This window comes from Siphateles boraxobius, unplaced genomic scaffold (assembly GCF_051911475.1).
Source record: "Siphateles boraxobius isolate OS27281-9 unplaced genomic scaffold, OSU_SipBor_1 25, whole genome shotgun sequence".
In the NCBI taxonomy this organism is placed as follows: Eukaryota; Metazoa; Chordata; class Actinopteri; order Cypriniformes; family Leuciscidae; genus Siphateles; species Siphateles boraxobius.
Window position 1 is genome coordinate 18360573 of NW_027508866.1, and position 22870 is coordinate 18383442.

General features: G+C 38.8%; 1 protein-coding gene across 2 annotated transcripts in view; it reads left to right on the forward strand.

The window, feature by feature from the left end:
* gnaz (guanine nucleotide binding protein (G protein), alpha z polypeptide) overlaps window positions 1–21917 on the forward strand; it is a 46540-nt gene extending 24623 nt beyond the window's left edge. Inside the window, exons 1-3 of one of the 2 annotated variants that reach the window (XM_077243027.1) lie at window positions 4276–4447; window positions 5453–6762; window positions 20967–21917. In XM_077243027.1, coding sequence (XP_077099142.1) covers window positions 6040–6762; window positions 20967–21311 — 1068 coding nt within the window. In that variant the 5' untranslated portion in view covers window positions 4276–4447; window positions 5453–6039 and the 3' untranslated portion in view covers window positions 21312–21917. Of the gene's footprint in view, window positions 1–4275; window positions 4448–5452; window positions 6763–20966 lie in introns of those variants that run through there. The other variant, XM_077243026.1, reaches the window with a different exon arrangement.
* The last annotated feature ends 953 nt before the right edge of the window (window positions 21918–22870 follow it).

The window sequence follows — 22870 nt, forward strand, 5'->3', positions numbered from 1 at the left end:
TGTAACGTGTTCATGCTTCGTTTAAAAAAAATTGCATTATCTTTCAATATTTTACCTTTATTCTACACTGCTCTGTCCCTCCTTGTAAAAACGGTCGGGCGGTTTCCGGGTTCTATGAAGCCAGTCCCTCAAAAATACGCAATGGGCTCAGATTGGTTAGCTGGCCCAGTGTGTTGTGATTTGCTAACCGCCTAGTGCACGTTTTTCGGAAACGTCACGCCCCTTACCTTTACCGGTAGTTTGTGCTTTGGTGTATTATAAATAATGGCGTCAATCGGACCCAGAGAATGTTAGTGAAGATGATCGAGCAGAACCTGTTCAAGAACGGCTGTTAAACGACGTTTCAGAAAGGTTTGTTTTTTGTTGTTGTTTTTGTCTCATTACTTTTTAGATACGCTGTAATTAAATTGTACTATTTGTACTATTGTAGAATTTCATATAATCGTTCGAACAAATTATACTAACGTTACAGTCCTCAAAGGGATTTTTTTGAGTAAAGACTGCGGATCTATAGTGATCGTTACTGACTGTATGGCACCGTTACTTTTGTTTTTTTAGAACGATTGTAGCCAAATATCTGTCGCCAGAACTATTAACGCAAAACTAACACTTAACATTGGCTTTACTACAGTAAGTTAGCCAAATCAAACACAGAACCATGTTTAGCATGCCTGTAGATAAACAAGCATGTAGATAAACAATACATAAAAGCTCTAATCAAAGAATAATTTACACTAATTCCAAGTTCGCTGTTGAGTTTAAAAAAAAGTTTGTAACGTTATGTATGAATGAACATTTAACAAGCTGGTTTGCAGAGCCAAACAGCAATGTCATTTGTTTACTTCCTTGCTGCAACGTACAATTAAAAATACGAACTATTGCAGGAAAACACATCGAAAAAAATAAATCATACTTACAGGTTGTGGCCTGTAAACAACAGCTTCAGTTCTTAAAGTTGGAACTGCTCCATCTTTCAGGACAAGCCGTTGTGCGAATTCTGCATTGAGCTCGCGAAGATTGTGGAAGCTTTCCTCCGTAAAATCTGCAACACAGAGAGCGAGATTTGGGTAATAATTATGAGGGACCGAGTTAAAAATAAATTTTAACCATTGATCCCTAACTCCCCCGACCCTAGGAAGGCTGAACAAAGTGGACCTGCAATCCGGATGAAAATAACAGCGTTTCGACGGCATTGCGGCAACAACCGCCTACTATACCACAACAACTCTTCTCCAAAGCAAAAATGGCCTCGCCCCCCTTATTTAGTATTCTCGGAGGAGGGGTTTATTGGGGTTAGTGATGTCAGCAACCCTGGAGGAATGTCGGGTAGTCCCTACTGGCCGTTTGCTGTAGTCCATAGAAATTGAGCGTTGTAACTTTGCAGATGTTGTTTATGCTCAAACAGCAACATTACACACTATTAGTAAAGTGAAATTTTTTTTTACCACCCCTTTAAAATAACTTGGGTAACAGTGTTAAAGGTTAAGCCATATTAGTGCAGTCGACAATATTTGTAATACCGGTAATTGAGAAATTTTAGAATAAGATCATTCACTTGTCTTCCCATCATGCTGCAGAAAGTCATGTCACTTCCACGTGATGTCCCTTCTTGGGTTTCACAATGTTAGGGAATGTTACATTTTTTGTAAATCATGTGGTAACAAGAAGTTGGATGCAGCTAATAAAATTATGTTTTTGGTAAGGCAAAATAGGTTACAATTAAAACTTTTTTATATTAAATGAATGTCAGTTATTACATACAGTCACTGTATATACATACTAACTGGATTTCATTAGAACGCGTAACTATTTTGCATTGTGGTAAATTGATGATGAGTTTGTTTAAATGTGTACAATTTAATTAGAATGAAAATGTTAGAATTTAGAACAAATTGGGCATAAGCAGATCATACAAAAACATATGAATGAGATAAAATATGAAAACATAAAATAGTTATGATTTGTCATGTGTCTATTGGAAGACCTCAAGTCCTCTAGGACGGGCCAAAATGTCTCTTTAAGGGCAAATATTTTATGTTTTATAAACTTGCTATTCTGTGTAAAATAATGATTAATAGTTCTCCCAATAAAAAAAGTCAGGGGTTGGTGTCTCTAATGCTTTAAAAAATGTCATCGGACAAAAAAAGTGTAAACTAAGACCAACTAGCTGAACTTGAACTAGTTTGACGTGATTTTTGAAACATCTTTTGAATCATTCTCTCCCTCCATATATCTTCCTTTCTGTGTGTTGTATTTTGCTGTGTCTTTTCCCTGTCAAATCTTGCCACACATATTTGTGCAATATTCTTTCTAAGAGCAGGATTCTGTCTGGTGACAGATCTTGGAGATGTATACTCTCTCTGTGCGATCAGTCTAGGAAATGTAATCTCTCAGCCGAAACTAGGCCATGGCGTGATTTCACATTTGTTACACCGCCAATAGCACACGGCCTGTCACAAAGAGCATCCATTTATTATGCTGTCCCTCAGGCACTTCTGTTTTAGCAGATCACCTTTAGAGCTCATCTACTCCCCTTGAAAGCACATATTTCATTATCATTATGAATTGTTTTAGGGGTCACATCATATTAAGGGTCCTTTTATCCATGTATTGTTTGCTGGGATGCTTTTAATAATGGATGGTATGATACTTTGAAATTGTGTCAGACTGAAGAAAGAGGTGTTATGCAAGGAAGAGAAAAACAAGACTGTTAGGCATTTTGGTATGGTTAACTGTGAGTGTTTGACTTAAACGGATTGAATTTTAAAATGTAGTATCTTTAAAAATAAACTTGATGTATTTTTTACAGCATTTGAAGAATCACCTTTAATTAAATTTTTATCCATTTAAAAAAAGAAGAAGATAAAAATAGCCTAAAATGAAAAATGTCATAATTTACTCCCAATGGTGTTGTTCTAATGCCATATATGCCCTTCTTTCTTTTTCGGACCACAAAATGAGAATAAAAAAAAAAAATGTCCCGTTCGCGCTCGTCCATATGGCAATGGCAGTAAATAGCGACCAGCATCAAGCTTAAAAAAAGGAGCCAAAGGATCACAGAATGATCCCATGCGAGACAAGCTGCATATTCCAAGTGTTCTAGGCATATCCGATAGGGTTTAATAAAAAACAAAATTAAATTTTATGTATAATTAAATAAAAATCCTGACCTTGGCTTTTGATCTTCTGTACACGACTGTGGGTTCATGACACTCTATTAGTGGCGACTTTGACTCGCCCAGAAATAAGCACACAAGTTGTGAGAAATCAAGATGAATAAAAACGCGACATGAAATACAAACCACCATACCCTTCTTCTCTGAGGTGAATATATATGTTGAGCTCGACACAACAAGTCGTTATCATGTTCACATCTGTCAATTGACATTCTGACTATCATCAGACAACTGGAGTTTCGGCCAGGAGATATTTATCTCGGTGAAGAAGTACATAGATACTTTTTTGAGATTTCTAGGAGTTTTATTAATCTTGATTTCTCACAACTTGCAATATAGTGTCTATTCTATTACTGCGCTAAAAGAGTGTACGTCCAGACATGCAAAGGTCAGGATTTTCGTTTATAAATGCATTAAATTTCGGTTTGTTTTTCCATCAAACCCTGTTGTAGCCTATACCTCAGAACACCTGGAATATATGATGCGTGTCACATGGGATCATTCTGTGATACTTATGCATATTTTTTAAAAGCTTAATTCTGGTCACTATTCACTCCCATTATACGGACAATTGTGAGCGGGACATTTTTAGAAAATTCTCCTTTTGTTGTCCGAAAAGGAAAGAATGGCATTAGAACACCAGGTCGAGTAAATGATGACTTCATTTTCATTTTGGGTATGAAACAGGGTACCCTCATAGGGTAACTATGCCTTTAATGGGGTTGCTAAATATAATATAATTAATATATTTTATTTATTTTTTAATCTGTCTTAAATAAAATTTAAAAAAAAAATCTGACATATAAAATGTAAAAATGTGTAGGTAAAAATACTGACCCAACTGGGCCAGCCAAAAATACTCTTATTGTTGAGGCCTGCTGTACAATTATAAACTGTTTTCTAAAGGGATTTGTTGCATTTAGTACATTGGAATGAGTTGGAGTAAAGCACCTGTTGGTCTGAGCCAGTTATTTTCCACCATGACAGTAAATAAGCAGTCCACCTGCTATCAGTTAGCTCAGTGGTTGAGGCTTGGATAGGGTGAGTAAAATGGGCGGTACCTTTTGCTTCAGGGTAGGACATTCATCTCGCATCTGTTTCCGTTTCACACCCTGCCTGCCTCTGCTTGTGTGCGTATGTTTCTGTTTGAGAACAAATGTGTTTGTGGGCTTTGTGTGCTGGATCATCTCTTTGGCAGACCTAAATCTATGGTCGGAGAGAGATGCAGATGACAAAGGAGTGTGTGATGGGACAGGTCTACCATGGAGAAGGTTAGATTTTAGATATATACCAAGATCTGAGGTGTGTGTGTGTGTGTGAGTGTATATGAGAAAGCAGAAGTGTGTAGCAAATGTATATTGTAGTGCTATCAGAGGCTGACTGTGATACTTACCATGTCTGTTCATCTTTTGCTTGAGTGTACTCAGTTATTTGAAAGAAATTGGTGTGATTTTTGTGTTTGTGATGAGTGCACATGAACATTTGTTTATTCTGCATGTGTAATTCAAGTATTTTTGTTTATTGAAAAGCAAGTCTTCAAGTCAAGTCAAATTTTCAACAAGTCAAAGTCAAAAATTAACCAAAATGGACCCTACTACTTTCATAATAATGTTACTGAAACAGTTTGAATTTGAATGAAACAACTTTTTTGTCAAATTTTTTGTCTCACACAATCAAGGCCATGTAGCCACAGTAAGCTATTTTTACAGTAGACTTTATTTTAGGACACTGCTATAAAACAGCCTTTTTCTTCAATTTATTCCAGTTAACATTAATATAATTCAAGTTACAGCAATAATAACGATAGAAGTGTAATCATTGTGATGCATTTAGCTCTCTTGTTGGCAAACTTTACCTTCAGCTTGCGTGCCCTAGTAAAAAAGTCATCTCAAAAGTGGGTGCCAGCAGTGTTTCATTCAGGTCTGACTCCATCCTGGAACGCAATGCCCACTTCTCACATTCCAATTAATTCCCTTTGGACAAAATAAAGTCTTAGATTTTTTCTCATTATATATTCTGATTTACTCAGAAATGTCCATTTACGAAGGTAAAACTTGGTTGTGAATGCATGTATCATGTTGTTAGACATTAAATTAAGAAAGTGAATAACTGTAAAGTGATTAATATTTAATTTTATGACCGCATCGTCCAGGCAAGAAGGTTTTGGAAGGTTTAAGATCTCTCTCTGATGGAAACTTTCTTCTTAGAATTCTCCTATTTACTTGCCCTCCTTTCTGTTTCATGATTACTAATGTCTCTCTATTTTTTACCTGCAGGAACATGGGCCTTTAGCTGCCTCACTGGCTTATGTAAGCAGGACGATCAAGTACACAGCCACCTAAAACAGTCCACAAGAACAAAGGTCTGACATTCCATCGGTCGCAAAGTGTCTGAAGAAAATTAAAGGAGGTAGGAGTTGTCTACAGATGAATAGGTCACAGAAACACAGGGAAGTACACTGGACGCCATGAGGGAGGAGAGTGAAGGAATTTTACGATTTCGACTTTCTCTCGATGAACATTGACAAGTCCACTTAAAGTCCGCCGTGCTCAGGGGAGAGAGTCCCCTGATATGAACCCCAAGTCTTTGGCATCTCAAAGGCAAATGCCCTTATGCCAGGGCCTGAGTGGGTCTTCCACCATGTCATGGTAGCATTGAACGCCAAAAATCAACCCTTGGAAAAAAATCATAAACTGTAGACTTGAACAATGCAAGTTGTCTAACACCAATCTGACACAGGTTTCTAGAAAAAGCTTCCTCTAGTCTCCGCATAACTATATAAAAATTTATATTGTTTCCATTGCATACTTTTTATCTCCCTCACTCCCTGGGATTACCAGCTCAAGTCCAGGTGCAGTCAACCATGGGGTGCCGGCAGAGTTCGGAGGAGAAGGAGGCTGCCCGGCGCTCACGGCGTATCGATCGACATCTCCGCTCAGAAAGCCAGCGGCAGCGGCGTGAGATCAAACTTCTGCTGCTCGGCACTAGCAACTCTGGCAAGAGCACCATTGTGAAGCAGATGAAGATCATCCACAGTGGAGGATTCAACTTGGAGGCATGCAAGGAATACAAGCCTCTCATCCTCTACAACGCCATTGACTCACTCACCCGCATCATCCGTGCCCTCGCCACCTTGAAGATCGACTTCCACAACCCTGATCGAGCTTACGACGCAGTGCAACTCTTTGCCCTCACCGGGCCCGCTGAGAGCAAGGGCGAGATCACACCAGAGCTCCTGGGGGTGATGAAGCGCTTGTGGGCTGATCCAGGGGTCCAGGAGTGTTTCTGCCGTTCCAACGAGTACCATCTAGAGGACAATACGGCCTATTATCTAAACGACCTGGACCGCATTTCTGCACCAGAGTACATCCCAACCGTTGAGGACATTCTGCGCTCTCGTGACATGACCACTGGCATTGTTGAGAACAAATTCACCTTCAAGGAGCTCACCTTTAAAATGGTGGACGTGGGTGGCCAGCGTTCAGAAAGGAAGAAGTGGATCCACTGTTTTGAGGGTGTGACTGCCATTATATTCTGTGTGGAGCTCAGTGGCTATGACCTCAAGCTTTATGAAGACAACCAGACGGTAAGGAGAGCCCAATTTTGTATTCGGGTCATTGGTGCGGCGAGATAATGCAAGAACACATGAAACCAATGTTATCTGCAATGGGCTACATACATCTTTACAATAAATTCATCCTGTCCGTGGCTCTGACAGACAAGTGCTTTCTATCATCTCGCTTCCACATTTCCTGTAGCACAGAAACTTTCAGTTACATTGAATCTATTTAGAGAACTAACAATACCCTGCTAAAGACCAGCATAGTTTGTTGTGTTTAAAGCAGTGATACTCTTACCAGTTGGGGACTAAACTAGCTTAACCACCAAGACTGATGGGGACACTTAACGTATCGGATGATACGTTAAACCGAGTTCCTTTCTTTTCTGTGGTCATTAAAAATTCCAGGATGTCCTTCAGAGAAAAGAGAAGGGGTTTAACCCCGGCATTCTGGCCAAATTTGACCATTGGCCTCTGTCCATCCTGGCCTCCTAATCATCCCCATAAAAAACTGATTGGCTTCATCTCTCTGTCTTATCTCCACCAATAAGCTAGTGTGTGGTGGGCGTTCTGGCACAATATGGCTGTCGTCGCATCATCCAGTTGGATGCTGCACATTCTCCCTTCCATATGTGAAGCACTTTGAGTACGCATAAAAGCACTATATAAATTATTTATTATTTATTTATTATTATTAAGACTACTTTGGTCATCTAGCTTCATCAGAAAGACAATGCTGGGTGACCAGCCTTGCCAATGCTAGGTGGTTTACCATCTTAACATTTGGGAAATAAATCCCAGACTGGAAGACCACGGCAAATCAGCTTAGGCTTTTTAAAGCAAGGTGGACAACTACTGAAATCCATGCTTGCATAAGCTGTTCTTTTCAGCAGGCTCCCCATGAATTAATTACAAATTATATTTACATAGTAAACCTGATTGTATTTGCCTCTGAAGTTAATTAAAGGTGTGTTTGTGCTAAGACCACTAATCTATATAAATGACTGGATTACTCATGATGACATCATAAAAAGTGAAGCCACCATGCTGTCATATTGGCATTTTTCATCACATTCTATTGAATTAACAGGAAATCATCTGATTTTAATGAGATAACATACACTAACGAGTCAGCGTTTTAATATCTGAAGTCTCCCTGTACATTCTTACAACGCAAACGGCCTAAACTTTTACATGGTTATTGGTTTAAAGTCGGATATTTCCCTTCATGCTTAATATTTCCTGCATAAATGCGTGCATAAAAAAATCTATTTTGTGTTAGTTCAGTTACCTGTCTCGGCAGTGTGTAGTAGACACACCGATCTTAACGATATATATATATATATATATATATATATATATTTATATATATTTATATATATCGCTTATCCTGCCCGAAAAGACCATAAACATTACAGATAACATTTGAAGTATCAATTAATGTACATAGCCTACATATCTATCTATACATTACAGGAACGTCTTTCTGTCTGTCTGTCTGTCTGTGTGTCTGTTATTCACTTATCTCTCGAACCGTCAAACTTGACTGGTGTCTTGCTACGGGCACAAGTGAGTGCAGTGCCAAGTTTGAGGTTGTTTGGATAAGAAATGCAAAAGATATTGTTAAATATATATCGGTAAAAGAAGCACTTAGAAGGTTGTGGTTTAAAAAATAAACATTCTGACATCAGAGGGTTGTGGTTTAAAAATAAACATTCTGAGAAAAACACTCTGTGGGGTAAACATTGTCACCTAAGTTAAACCATTTTCTTCTGAATATTATATTTTTTTCATGGCCATCATTTGTAGTAGCCTATTCACAAACTGTGTGCTCAAGCGCAGCGTTTTTTTCAGAGTTCACTGTGTAGCCTGCTCCCTGAATCGTCGCGCTTATTCATTTGTGGATGTTAACTGAATCTGTAAGTCAGCTACGTTGTTTACTTCTGAATATTATATTTAATTCTGGTGCGCTTAACGTTATCGCCAACTAAACATATCCTATTCAATGCGTTCACAGTCTCTTTCATGGCCATCATTTGTAGTAGCCTATTCACAAACTGTTTGCTCAAGCGTAGCGTTTTCTCTGAATTTACTGTGTAGCCTGCTCCCTGAATAGTGTAGTTTAATTTTCCATATTTATTGTATGTCAGTATCAGTATTTGCTTTCTACCATAAACAAATAAAAAATGTCACTGATCTTTTGCTGTTTAATTGTAACAATGAGCACTCAAACACACCAAACCAACAATTACTAAAAACACACACAAAAACTGATTTTGCACGGGCACTTTGCACTAGTATCTTTAAAACGAATCATGTGCAACTGATATGCTACAAATCGGGTGATTTTAGATCAATGTTTTGGCTGCAAGTCAATGATGCCCTCTGTCATTAGGGAATCGTAAGATGGCCGCTCGAATACTTCCGGTGGCTTCACCGCCTGATGGCAGTTTAGAACGGAACGAGCAATCCAATCATTTATATAGATCAGTGATTAAGATTTGGAATTAACTTTTATAAACAGTCGCCTAACTGCATATATTTTCTCTCCATGTGCTAAAGCTAATTGCTTATCAGTAAGTTCAAAGACTGCATAGGCTACCTATGTGCGCTACATTAAACCTATTCCCTCAACTCACAACAAGAACTTCCAAGTAGTGCATTAGCCTGGAATATCAATTAGCGTTGGGGAGTTAAAAATAAAAGTGTTCTGCGAGTCTTGTGGGGAGGGGAGGGGAGGGATGTACAAAAGTGATAATTGAGTTCACAGTGCAAAGGTGTCAGGGTGTACCCGCGAGAATTATCAGATTTAGCACTGGGGAAAATAACTGATGTGATGGGGGTCAGAGAAGTTTTGTGTGTCTTCTGCTCGAAAGTTTGAAACAAAAAGGAAGTAACAAATCAAAGAGGAAGTGAGGAAAGTGAAGCAAGGAGTTACTGTCTGGCTAGGGGAGTGGCAAAAAGGAATATGTTGAAGGGGGAAGGGCGGACCTCCTCCAATAGCTTTTGCAGATTTGCCATCTTATCTAGTTGAAAACCATTGCAGCAGTTAGAGATAGCCTGAGGTCATCTTCAAATATAATTTATTAGCTCTAGCCGCACCTGTTTACAAGGCGTGTTGCTCATTTTCAAGCTAGATTTGGATCAAATGTCAAATGTTTTCTTTGGCTTTAAAGTCAACATGATATCAAAATCTATTGTTCTTTCATAACACAAGTTCCTGGTTTTGCAGTATTCAGAATGTTCCATCGATTAGCTTTAGGGTTTGAATACTGAATATCCTGTTTCAGAAGCATGTTATATTACAGAAGTAAAATAGCTGGCTAATGTCATTTAATGTTGATTTTAAGAGAGACAGTGAATAAGTATGATATATCAGGTCTTTTTTTCCCCTGCTCATAAGACAGATGTTGTTGCTATGCTTAGTTTTTTGTTCTCTTTGACCATCTAGGAAAGGGGCATGGAAAATCTGGGCTACACAAGCCCTCACAACTTTCGTAAACATACGCTAACTGCTACAGGAGCGTGTGTTTGAGCTCCAGGGTCTGGGGTGAGCCTCTGAATGAGATTACTCAATAAGCACTCATCTCGGAACTGGCCCACATGTGCTGCAGCTTGAGTGCTGCCAATCTCCTCTGGTTCTGCCAGTATAGAGCAGAATTTTTAAAATGACACCCCTCGCCCTGCGAATTCACTTACTGGCACGCGTTGGATAAGGCAAGGGGAATCAGCGCAGATCACCGAATGATTGAGTCGGAGTGGCAGCGAAGGGTTTTAAGCAATGCTCCATGGTCTTAAGAAAGTCCGCTAGAATGGGTTGTCAGCCATAGGGAGAAACATGAGCATTATAAGTAGAGCGATGATGCTCTTGAATGTTGATAATAGGAGAAAATCTTGGTGACTTGTGTGTTAAATAGACAATGTTGACTAAGATGACCGAGTTGGGCTAGTGACACTAAAGGCTTTTGCACTACAGTAATGTGTCTAGACAGACACTACTGTACTGTATATAGGACTGTTGAACGCAATCATTATACAGGAAAACAGGACTCTAAAACGACTGGTAAACACAGCATATTAGTAAACGCAGGCAGAAGTGTCATGCTCACTCAAACAGATTTTTGTGCCAAGTGGATTTTGAATGGAAAAAAAGTCCCAGTTGTTGAATAGTCTTTTTTTATGTTTAAAAATGTCATATATATATATAGTTTGAACCCAGGTCTTATACTATCTTATTCTATTCTAGTAATGTATAAAACTACTATAAAAGTATTGTCTTTGGTCATGTCTTATGTTGCCTCAGGCACGATATGAGCCAACACTGCTGCCCCCTCAAAAAATAAATAATTAAAAAATAACAACATGATGCCCACTGGCCGCATGAAACATGTTTGTAAGATGTTCCAATGCAAGTTTTCCATAACACTGCAAAAACTTAGTACCTTCCCTACATGATACATTATATATGTATCCACACTCTTGAAAGTTTCATTTCCAGCTGTCACAAGCTTTGCAAAAAGCTGTTTCATTCAGGCTTAAAGGCATAATTCACCCAAAAATGAAAATTCTGTCATCATTTACTCGCTCTCATGTCATTTCAAACATGTAAGACTCTTGTTTGTCTTCGGAACACAAAGAAAGACATTTTAATGAAATCTGAGATTTCTGTCCCTCCATTGACAGCCCAAGCAACTAACACTTTGGCGCTTCAATATGAATCCATATGAATTGAGCAGTTTAGTCCTATTTTTTTGAAGAGACACGATCGCTTTATATGGTGAAAAGATTGAATTTAGGCTTTTATTCACATTTAAACATTCATCAACTCACACATCAGTTGTGGTAAATGGAAGTGTGTTCGCTTGATGTGTGAGAAGCAATGAGGTTCATTTTTGTGTTACGCAGCACGTTTGAGCTTCTGCAAGAACCAATGAGGTTTGTTCTTGAGTGTCAAGCAGGTTCGGTTGAGCTTCTGTTTATGTTCACTGATTAATGTTTTATGTGAATAAAAGCCTAAATTAAATCTGTTCATCATACAAAGCAATTGTGTCTCTTCAGAAAATTTGGACTAAACTGCTCAATTCCTATGGATTAGTTCTTTATGAACTTTTTGAAGCATCAAAGTGGTAGTTGCATAGCTGAAAGACCTCAGATTTCATTAAAAAGGTCTTCATTTGTGTTCTGAAGATGAACGAAAGTCTTACGGATTTGGAACGACATGAGGGCGAGTAATTAATGAAAGAATTTAAGTTTTTGGCTGAACTATCCCTTTTAGTGGAGCGATATTTTATAGATTGTCGTTGACCAGAATTCTGCTAAATTTCAGTTACCACATTAAAATCCCACCTAATGATTTGCACCATCCTGTAATGCCTGGTGTCTCTAGTGTGCTAAAGCTTGCAACGCTGACTAAACCTTTGAAGACAGACCATATTTGACCAAGAAATACTGGCAAGCCATTTTTACCCTAATGAAAGCAATTTTACAATTTAATTACCTTTAATTAAAAAATGTCCCTTCTGCTGTAATGTCCCCACAGTCCCCTATTAAGGGAACGCGTATTCCTGCACATCTGGCACAAAAGCTTTCCAGTAATTCAACGCCGCAGGTGTAACTTTTCAATTGAGATTCACAATCATCTAATTCTGCTGGGGACCTCAAGCAACAGTTGTCAATTTTGTGGCACGGCACATTTTATCTCCTTTCCCCCTTTTCAATATTTCTTTCTACATTCCTTTTTTGACCCAACCCTCCCTTAAAAAAGGTTTCCATGGCAACCATTGCCAAGCAACAGAGCAGTCAAACGCTCCTAATCCTGTGCTGTTGACAATGAGCTGTGACCAGGAGAGGGGGGTTTACATGGTGCTCAGCAACCGGAGAGAGGGTAGACGTGTGCTCGTGCAAGCGGCGGAGAACGTGTGCTTGTGCTGAGAAGGACAGCGCGAGAAACTGCATTGCGAAATAGTCAGTCGAAGCAATGCAGCTCTGGTGCCAGTTGGCTGGAAGGAATTGGAGAGTCTCAAGATCTGGGTCACGGGAGGGATGCTTGGCCATATATCTGCTTTGATGAAGTTCATTGATGGAGGACTTCTACCATCTCTCACCTTATGTGTGTGACACCAGCCACTGAGGCACATTAGTTTCTTTTTCTTTTTTTCATACAGAATCATTTAAATTCTGTTATCATTTATTTGCTATCATGTTATTGTAAATCAGTGTGACTTTCTTTCTTCTACTGAACACAAAAAGATATTTTGAAAGATTTCTCAGTGTTTTTTGTCCATACACTGAAAAGCAAAGGATTGTTTGGTTCCCAGCATTCTTCAAAATATCTTCTTTTGTGTTCCACAGAAAAAAAAGTCATTCAGGATTTTAACAACATGAGGATTATTAAGTGATGACAGAATTTTTGGGTTAACTAGTGATTTAAACAAACCTTTAAACTTTAGTGTGTAACTCGTCCGACATTGTTTGTGCAACAGACATGAAAAATACCCCAAAATTTGTGACTTCTAAAGGAACGATTACAGTTTTAACTTCCTTTTTTAACAATTACAAAAAAAAACAACCTTAGCAACTGCATGGCAAAATACTAAAAAACACATTTAGAGCACCTTAGCAGCTGCTTGAATGAAACAAAAAAATTATTTGTATTTTTTTAAGGATGAGCCACAATTGTTGAATAGTCTGAATTGAAATTGACTAGATCATCTACTATTCATATCGTTTCTTCCCTATTGTGACATATCTGTATGAAACTGCTTATCGAACAAGAAAACAATGTAGGGTGGGAGTTTTGATTTTGTCCATGTGGAGTTGGTTGGATGGTTGTGGGGAGGTATTGGTCGATCTCATGTAAGTGACAGGTTGTCTCACCCTCAAACCAGAGGGTTTGTCATCAGAGAATTTAAGAAAATTATGAATACACAATGGTGTGTACAGTTAAATAATTTACAATACTGCAATATCCCATAAAAATTGAGAATTGTACATTTTGATTTCTTGGTGACTGTTGAAACTCTTTGTGAGTTTAATTAGCATTCTGACAGCAATCAGAAATTACACAGGGCAAATCTAGTTCTGAATTTTAATGTTGATACATTATACTGCAGCCATTGCCAGTAATGTTGAAGGCCTCAGACACACTGACTCATGTCTTTCAATTACTGATAAACAAGGACATCAGTGAAAAAATTCGTAGCTACACAGGCAGCTTAGCCTCCATGCATTAAATGAAGCTTTGAAGCTAACCATGTTAGCCACATTAGCTGAATCGACTCGATTGTGAAAACATGAAGTTGGTAACCAGTTTTGATACTGAGTTTTAAGACAAACAAAAGCTTCAGAGTGAGCTCCATGTTTCCTACTTTCATAGGCTAATTTTTTATGAAAATGCTAACAATTCTTCAACATAGCATAGGCTCATTGGGAAAACGCACCTCTACCAACATTTTTGCAACACTCTAAAAACGTACCTATACACATATCAAAAACACCAACAACTTTTATTCCTTTTAACAAAAATTATGATTGAAGAGGCAGATCTATTAAAGGTCAATTCACACCGTTCAGACAAACACCAATAAACAAGTTGGCCGTTGGATTTAGAATTTTATGAAAAATAACTGTCATGTTCAAACTGCCCCAACAAACACTGATTGAACATGTTCAGTCGGGTGAAAACAAATCCTGACCAACGCCAACAGATGCTGACAGGGGTAACACACCTGTTGTAATACAATACAATACAATTGTATTTGTTGGTGTTTGTCTGTGCGGTGTGAATTGGCCTTAAGAAATACTTATTTTCATACTCATCAAATACTTATTATGCGCAATACTGTAATGTCATGCCCTCAAAACACTTTTACCATATTGAATCATTTGTAGACTTATGCCTTTTGGCATTTCCATCACATATATGTGCAGCTTTTATGACGTAGTGGCTTGCTATCTCATCTGGTGCATAGCAGTGTGGAGCGTTGACAACGAGTCTTGTGAAACACGAGTCTTAGAGAAAAGCTATAGCATGGTTGCTTCAGCAAATGCAATTTTATCTCTTTACGTTTGCTTTGCTTAACACTATCGGTTATGTTTATGGTAGGATTTAGTGTAGGTGTTATCTTCAAATGCAAAAGAGCATTAACCTTTTAGTGCCACTCACCGGACATTTTATTTCTGAACTAACATGATATGTACTACAACCAACCTAATACAACGTTTCACGTTCATCCGTTTCGGATAAAACTGAACATGTTTTTAGCATCACTCGTACCATTTTGCAGAGATGTAGCCACAGCCATTTTTCCAGTGAGCCCTGGATTTTATTTCTGATAATAATTTTAAAAAGAACCGATAACTAGGTGTGCTTCTACGTTCTAATACAACTAAACTTTGTATAATGTTCTAATCTTCAACAAAGGAAATGGGAGCAGGGCGGGATAAAGAGAACAGAGACAAACGTGAGATGCAAAGTGTGGCAATTACGAGAAGGAATGGTGTAAATGTACGCTACAGCTCTCTCTCATTGCTGATGGGGCTATTAGAAGACTAGACAAGAGTCGTTTTCACTCAGCTTCTACGAAATGGATTTTCTGGAGCGAGACGTCTCAATTCAACAGTTCTTATTTACAGGAAACAGAGCATTAATACACTGTTGAACCTCCTTATTAATATTTAAGCCTAATGAAGGCTTGTGTCTGGAGTGCACAGGGAGAGGCCAGGCGTCACGCTGCGCCATGCTCCTGCCTCCTTTTTTTTCTTTATTTCTCTCTTTCTCTTCTCCTTCCATCGTTCCCACAATTGAACCTTCGCAGGGAGTTTGATTGACAGGCGATCTGACTAATCATAATCCGCCATCCGCCATTTTTGACCGACAAAGCAGTCAGGAGAGTTAGGCCTAGTAGATTAACGTTGGAGGATTTGAATTTGAAAAACTGAGATCATTCCACGGTTAAAACAACATTCTTTATGTTCATTCATGTTTATTTGATACTATAAATTAACTAGAAGGAAGAGATGATCGGTTCACAAGCAACTTTAACTGAGGTTCTACAGCGATCTGTCACCACACATTAAAGAGCCACAAAACGGTATGTATTGTTTAAATTTCGTTAAAAAATGACCAAATTTGAAAGTTGAGACTTTGTTTCATATCAAAATTAACCTGCTCTGTCCTGTCTGTCAGCGTGTTGTCAGTGTCCTCTCTGCTCCGCAATGTATTTTTCACTGCGTGAGAACATGGTAGGGCATGAGAGCGATGTGGCTTATTGGACATAGTAACAGTAAACTAAAGGGGGCGAGTCTTTGCGAACTGTCAATTGGCTCTGGAGAAGGCTGTAGTCGGAAACACCCTGAGCTTTAACAAAGCATTTCAACCCCTGGGCTGCCCGATTGCTTAAAGGACACCTTAAGATCCACAGGGACACTTGGCTAATGGTGTGACCTGATATCAGAGAGCCCAATTGGCCATTCGAGGGCCTCTCTCTGCAGGAATATGAGTACACTCAGGCCTCGGTGCAATCGTAGCCCGTCAGCCAGCTAGGCGTTACGGACAAATGTTTATCTGTGTTTACAACAGTTTTTTTTCTTCAAATAATCAAATTTGTATGCACTATTTTTTAAGATTACATTAGAATGTCATGGAGGATTACTCACACTACAAGATATCTCAGCCCATTGTCACTTCCAAAGCATTTCGTGACAAAAAAAATATATATTTCCCCACACTTTTTGTTTCAATTGTGCGACATTTTTTCTTTTTTTTTCTACGATATTCCTTTCAAAGAATAGCCTTAACCCTATTCCTAACCTAATAGCCCTTGAAATGGGGTGTCAGGATCCCCTCGGTTGAAATCCGCCTTCTGGGTGGGGGGTGCGGGTTGGTTTAGTCATTGCGGACTAGATCTGCTACTCTGCTGCAGTGCAAGTACGACTTGCTTCTACTAAATGCTCAGAACATAAAAGTAAGGGACACTTACGACTGATGTCACGCCCAATGAGGGCGCCCACGCCCTTTACACCGTGGCCCTAAACCACGGTGTGGTTTAGCCTATAAAAGTCAGGCTCGGTAGGCAGCTCACTGGTTTTCATCGACTGAAGCGAAAATGCTCGTGGCGCTAGCACGGTCGGGTTACGCAATACTTGTTCCCTCTTCTAGAGAGAACCAATGTTACGTATGTAACCGAGTACGTTCTCTTACCAGAGATTCTCTCGTATTGCGTAAGTTGCTTACGCTACGGGAACCCATTGTCAACGCCGTGCGCGCCAAGCATCCACTTCATGAGTCCCAGGGAATCCCGGGGAACATAGATAAGTGGGAAACAAGTGGCCAGCAGCGCGGACCAGCACATGTTCATAAGCACATATATAGGGCATACAGAGCGGCGTTGCCGGTCTATATAAACCCTCACCATACAGTGCATATTCGTTGCTTTTTGGAGTTCAGATTTAAAAACGTCTAAGATACAGAGGCTACACTCGTTCTGCGGTACCGTTGATCTTACGGAACAGATAGACTATAATATGCTTATTTATCTTTTTAGTGTTAAATAAAAAGTACCGTCAGATGAAATCCTGCAGGTGTCAGTGCTTTCTCTCCGTCCCTTAAATGAGCGTGGCTTTCTAGTGCATTACTTGAACTTCTTAGGTAATATCTATCAGAATTTAAAATGGACTGAATAAAGCTCTCTACGAACTTGACGTGCGATGCCGCGCTGACTGACATGTATGCGCATGAATCACTGTCACACGCACGCTCAGAGCAAATATTGTAAGTTACTGCATGATAATACATTCCACTAATGGGAATGTTGCTCCAGGACCAGCAGGAATAACCTTGGTGCTGCACTAAGGCAAAAGAAGGAGACAAAATTGATGAAAGATTCCCAGTGATGAGGTCTTTCTATTTTCTTCATCATAGCAACAATTCCTCCATCGTCTTCATATAGTGCACAGATTTTACTCATCGCTCTGTGAAACCCACTTTCACTGTCTCGAAGATGATCTTGTGATTTGCTTAAAGCACGATGATGTTTTGTGTAACCTTTCAAACAGCGGCCCAGTCTTCATATCAGATTCCTCCCTCAGTCACAAGCTGTTCGTCCCAACCACGTGCCCCCAACCATTGAAGCTCATTCTTTGGGGTTGGGGGGGGGGGGGGGGGGGGGGGGAGGATGTATCACATATATATATGTGTGTGTGTGTGTGTGTGTTTGCAATTAGACTTGCTTTGACTTCTAGTAGACTTAATGTGGTCTTATAGCCTTACCTATGCAGCTAAAGTAGATTATGTAGTAAATTATGTTTAGTGAACACTATAACCTTTGAAATATCTGCAGAAAGCACATGTTCGGGGATTAAAATGCATTACTTGGATGGATGATTGTATCGTAAAAGGCTCCGCTGATGTCGCCAGCAAAATGGCTCTGTGCATTTCACGGGTGATATTTACATCCTGTCCCCTGCCTTTGTTTTATGGGCATTACCCTGGCAAACACAGCAAGGTAATTGAACATGGGCAGGTGACTAATTGAATTAGATAGGGAACTCAGTGGGGGCTAGAGAAATGGAGGTTAATAACTTTGGTTGGCCATATGATGCCTGCTGAAATCGACATGATTCTGTGAGCTGCTTTTGCTTGTTGTTTCTCCTAGGGATTTTGTGGTGCCCTGGTTTAAATCTTAATTTTGTATTTAATGTTTAAAAGCTTATTGGAACACTCCATCTTTGCAGAAAGCGCCAATTATTTTCAATAAGTCCTGTTATGGCCCTGTTTTAGCTAACTAAATATTGACCGAAGATTGAGCCATACTCAGTACTCAGAAGGTTTGGTTCTCTTGTTACCTAATCATGTTTCAGATAAGGATATGGGTCAGCATTCAAATAATATTATGTATGTTAGAATGGAAAAAAATAACTTTGTAAAAATGTACTTTAACATACACTTTAGCATTTAAATTCTATATGGAATTAATATACTTTAAAATAATATACTTAAGTGCAAACGGAATATGTTTTCAAACACATAATTGCATGTTAATTTCCCTTTTCAAAAGCGTACTTGAGTGTCAAGAAACAGTCATGAATGTGTGATCTCTTTAAGTACAGTTTAGTGGACTTCTATTTCATTAATATTATTTTATCTGCAACTAGTTTTTCAACCCTATATTATGTTCAAGATTTGAAATACATTACAATTGCACACTACTTTTAATTTTTTTTTACAAGAGAAGACAAGAATGATTCACTGATTCATAAATGAAATTGTAAAGGTAACGGTAACACTTTAGGGTCGAATTCTCACTATTAACTAGTTTCTTAATTGAATGCATATTACTAGGATATCGGCTGTTTATTTGTACTTATAAAGCACATATTAAAGGTGCAGTGTGTGACTTTTAGCGACATCTAGCGGTTCGGTTGCGAGTTTACACTAAGGGCTCAGCCCACCGCTCACCCCTCCCTTTCGAAGAAGCTACGGTGGCTAAAACGGGACAAAGATCGTCGTCTGAGACGGCAGAGAATAGCCAGAGTAAACCAAGTTTCTGTACCACAGTCCATTATAAACCACATCATGGATAAAGTTTACAAAGCCATAGTCAGGTGAGGATCAAGGGTCTTAATACGTAATATAATAATAGTAATTAGTTGATTGTCTCACGAACGTAACCAGCACATTTCTCCCTACATAGCAAACCCATAATACAGCGAGGGAGAAGAACCACATGAAACTATGCAACTATATATTTTTTCTAACAGGGTAGTAAAAGTTTAGCTGGCTAATATGAGCTGTTACTGTGGCTGAGCTGGTTAAAGCTTTAAGCCTTGTTTATACTGGACGCGTCCGCATGAGCCCAAAGGTGCGTGCGGAAAAAATAACGTGATTGTAACAGCGCGCGTGCCTCCGCATCCCCTAGACACCATTTATTACACACAATAGGCTTTTTTTCTCTGATTTTGGAAACTCGATCGACTTAAAATGCTTCCAAGATCGACGGGTTGGTGATTCCTGTAACTGTTTTACGGTCAAGGACAAGAGTACTAATCAGCTGTCTCACGAACGTAACCAGCACATTTATCCCCACATAGCAAAGCCATAACACAGCGAGGGAGAAGAATTAAGTTACATGAAACAATCCAACTACATATTTTACACCACTGACAAGGGAAAAGTCACTACTCACGGTGTTTATGGCTAGCTTCTAGTTTTCTGCGGCTTCTCTTTCAAGGTAGTGACGAAACGCGCTCTGTAATGCTGTTTGTTCGCTGTTGGCTACGGTAGAAACATGACGTCACAATATGTCGACCTTCATAGAAGGGGATTCCCGCGCCTATGTAGATATAAATGCCTCATTCTAAGGTAATAAAAACATTACGCTTTATTAAGTAAGTTCTTTATACACCACTGAACACATAGTTATGGATGTCATATTGCATTTCTGTTAATAGATACTCAAAATTTTTACACATTGCACCTTTAATGCCTCATTCAGCATTAACTTATTTCACATCCCTTAGTCCTACCCAATACCTAAACTTAACAACTACCTTACTAACTATTAATAAGCAGAAAATTAGAAGTTTAGTGAGGCAAAAGTCGTAGTTAATAGTTATTTAATAGTGGAAATTGGACCCTAATCTGAAGAGTGATCAAGGTATAACTACATTATGTCATCTGCAGAAATGTTGTTGGTTTCTGGGGTGTTTTGGAAAAAGAGTATATATGAGATTATTGTTCCCCAGGTTTCCCTTTCAATGCACTATTTTTGACCCATTTTATTGCTAACCAAGGGAAAATTGTAATTCTGATGGCTTAGAAAAGTAATAGCACACTTTCCCTTAACAAGCCCGGCAATTTGAGGTATCCTTCATGTCTGTATAGCACAAACTGTGCTAGATAATACTTCAGGTCAGAGGCATGTTCAAATCCCTAAGTATGCAAAGTAAAAAGCGAGTTAGTGGGAGTTAAACCACATCATCTGTCCCCTGTTGCCACAATGAATGGCCCCGCAATAGTGATTTGTTGTCCTAACATTGGGTCATCTCTTTTGAGATTCAGCCCTTCATCTAGATCTAGAGTGTCTCTGGGAACTTAATATGTTACTCTGTTTGCTCTCTTCAAGTTTAAAGGCCACTGATTTCATCAGCTTCAGAGGTTTTCACCTATGAGGGAGCCAGATCCTTTTGTTAGCGCTTCAACTAACCATTTTTTGTCTTCGGTTTCCCAACAGAGCCGTATGGCGGAGAGCCTGCGTTTGTTCGATTCCATCTGCAACAACAACTGGTTCACCAATACCTCGCTCATCCTCTTCCTCAACAAGAAGGACCTGCTGGCCGAGAAGATCAAGCGTATTCCGCTGACGGTCTGCTTCGCGGACTACAAGGGCCAGAACACCTATGAGGAGGCGGCCGTGTACGTGCAAAGGCAGTTCGAGGACCTCAACCGCAACAAGGAGACCAAGGAAATCTACTCGCACTTCACTTGCGCCACTGACACCAGCAACATCCAGTTTGTGTTTGACGCGGTGACGGACGTGATCATCCAAAACAATCTCAAGTACATTGGATTGTGCTAGGACGAGGGGACGTGGGAGAGGGGCGACAGGCGCAGCAAAAGTAAAACCCTTTGGTGAACGATGAGGCTCACCTGTCGATAGATCCGGGCGCTCTCAAATATGCTTGTTGAAACTGGAAACTCAGATGAGGCCCATAGGAAAGGGCTACATGCTGCCATCCTGCTAGATTTATCAATGTCAAAAACGTAAAGGTCAAGAAGGATTTAACAAGGTTGGTATAAATGTGTTTGCACTGAACATACTGTATGACTATGTAGACACACACACATGCATCGTTACGTTTGTTCACACACAACGGACTTTTGGGATCAGTTGTCAAGCACATGTTTAACATGGAAACACTGGAAAAAGATATACCTGCTCCTCTCTTTCAGTGGGAATAAAGATACCATACATGAAAGGGATAGTTCACCCAAAAAAAGACAAAAAGTCATCACTTACTCTTATCATTTCCAACCTGTATGACTTACTACTTTCTTCTATGCACATGTTTAGCAGAATGTTCATGCTTCTCTTTTCCATACATGACACGGAATGGTGAAACCATAAAAGTACCATAACTTATGACTTGTGTGCTTATTATTAAAGAATATGACAATATTCAAATTTGGTGCATCGCAACTGGTTTAGATACACACTCGCATTACAGTTCAAATAATCAAGTGCATTAGATGTGGTTTAGTATTAAAGTCATCATCAAATTATAAGAATAAGATAAAAGATTAATAAAACACAATGATTTAAAATATATACTTTAAAGTAGGGCTGGGAAAAGATTAATCGCGATTAATCGCATCCAAAATAAAAGTTTGTGTTTACATAATATATGTGTGTGAACTGTGTATAATTATTTTGTATATATATAAATACATACACATGCATGTATATATTTAAGAAATATTTGCACGTATATACTGTATATATTTATTTATGATTTATATTATATATAAATATAATTTTTTTATATATAAATATAAATTTTTTCTTATATGTATACATGCATGTGTGTGTATTTATATATACAAATATATATTATATATTATTATATATACAATTATATATATATTATGTAAACACAAACTTTTATTTTGGATGCGATAAATCGCGATTAATCTTTTCCCAGCCCTACTTTAAAGTAAAACTTTAAATTTGACATTGTTACAAAGTGCACTTTTTAAAAGAGTAGTTAAGTGTGTTAAGCAGCCTAGTCATGAAAGTGAACTCTCTTCAAGCAAAAGTGCACTTAAGTGACCTTTTATTTCATTAGTATTATATTATCTGCAAGTAGTTTTTAATATATATATATATATACAGGTAAGATTTGAAGTACACTACAAATGTACATTCAATACAATTAAGTGCACTTTGTTTTCACAAGAGAAGAAAAGAATGATTCACAATTTTTTATGTCATCTGAGGAACAGGTGAGTGTTTGCTCGTGCAAAAATTTGCCTCATTCTAGGTGGTTGCCGAGGTGTTGCTATTTGGTTGTTAGGGTATTTTGGGAATCGTTAATGGTTTCTTGGTGGTTTCTATATTGTCTCTATTTGTCCCTCAGG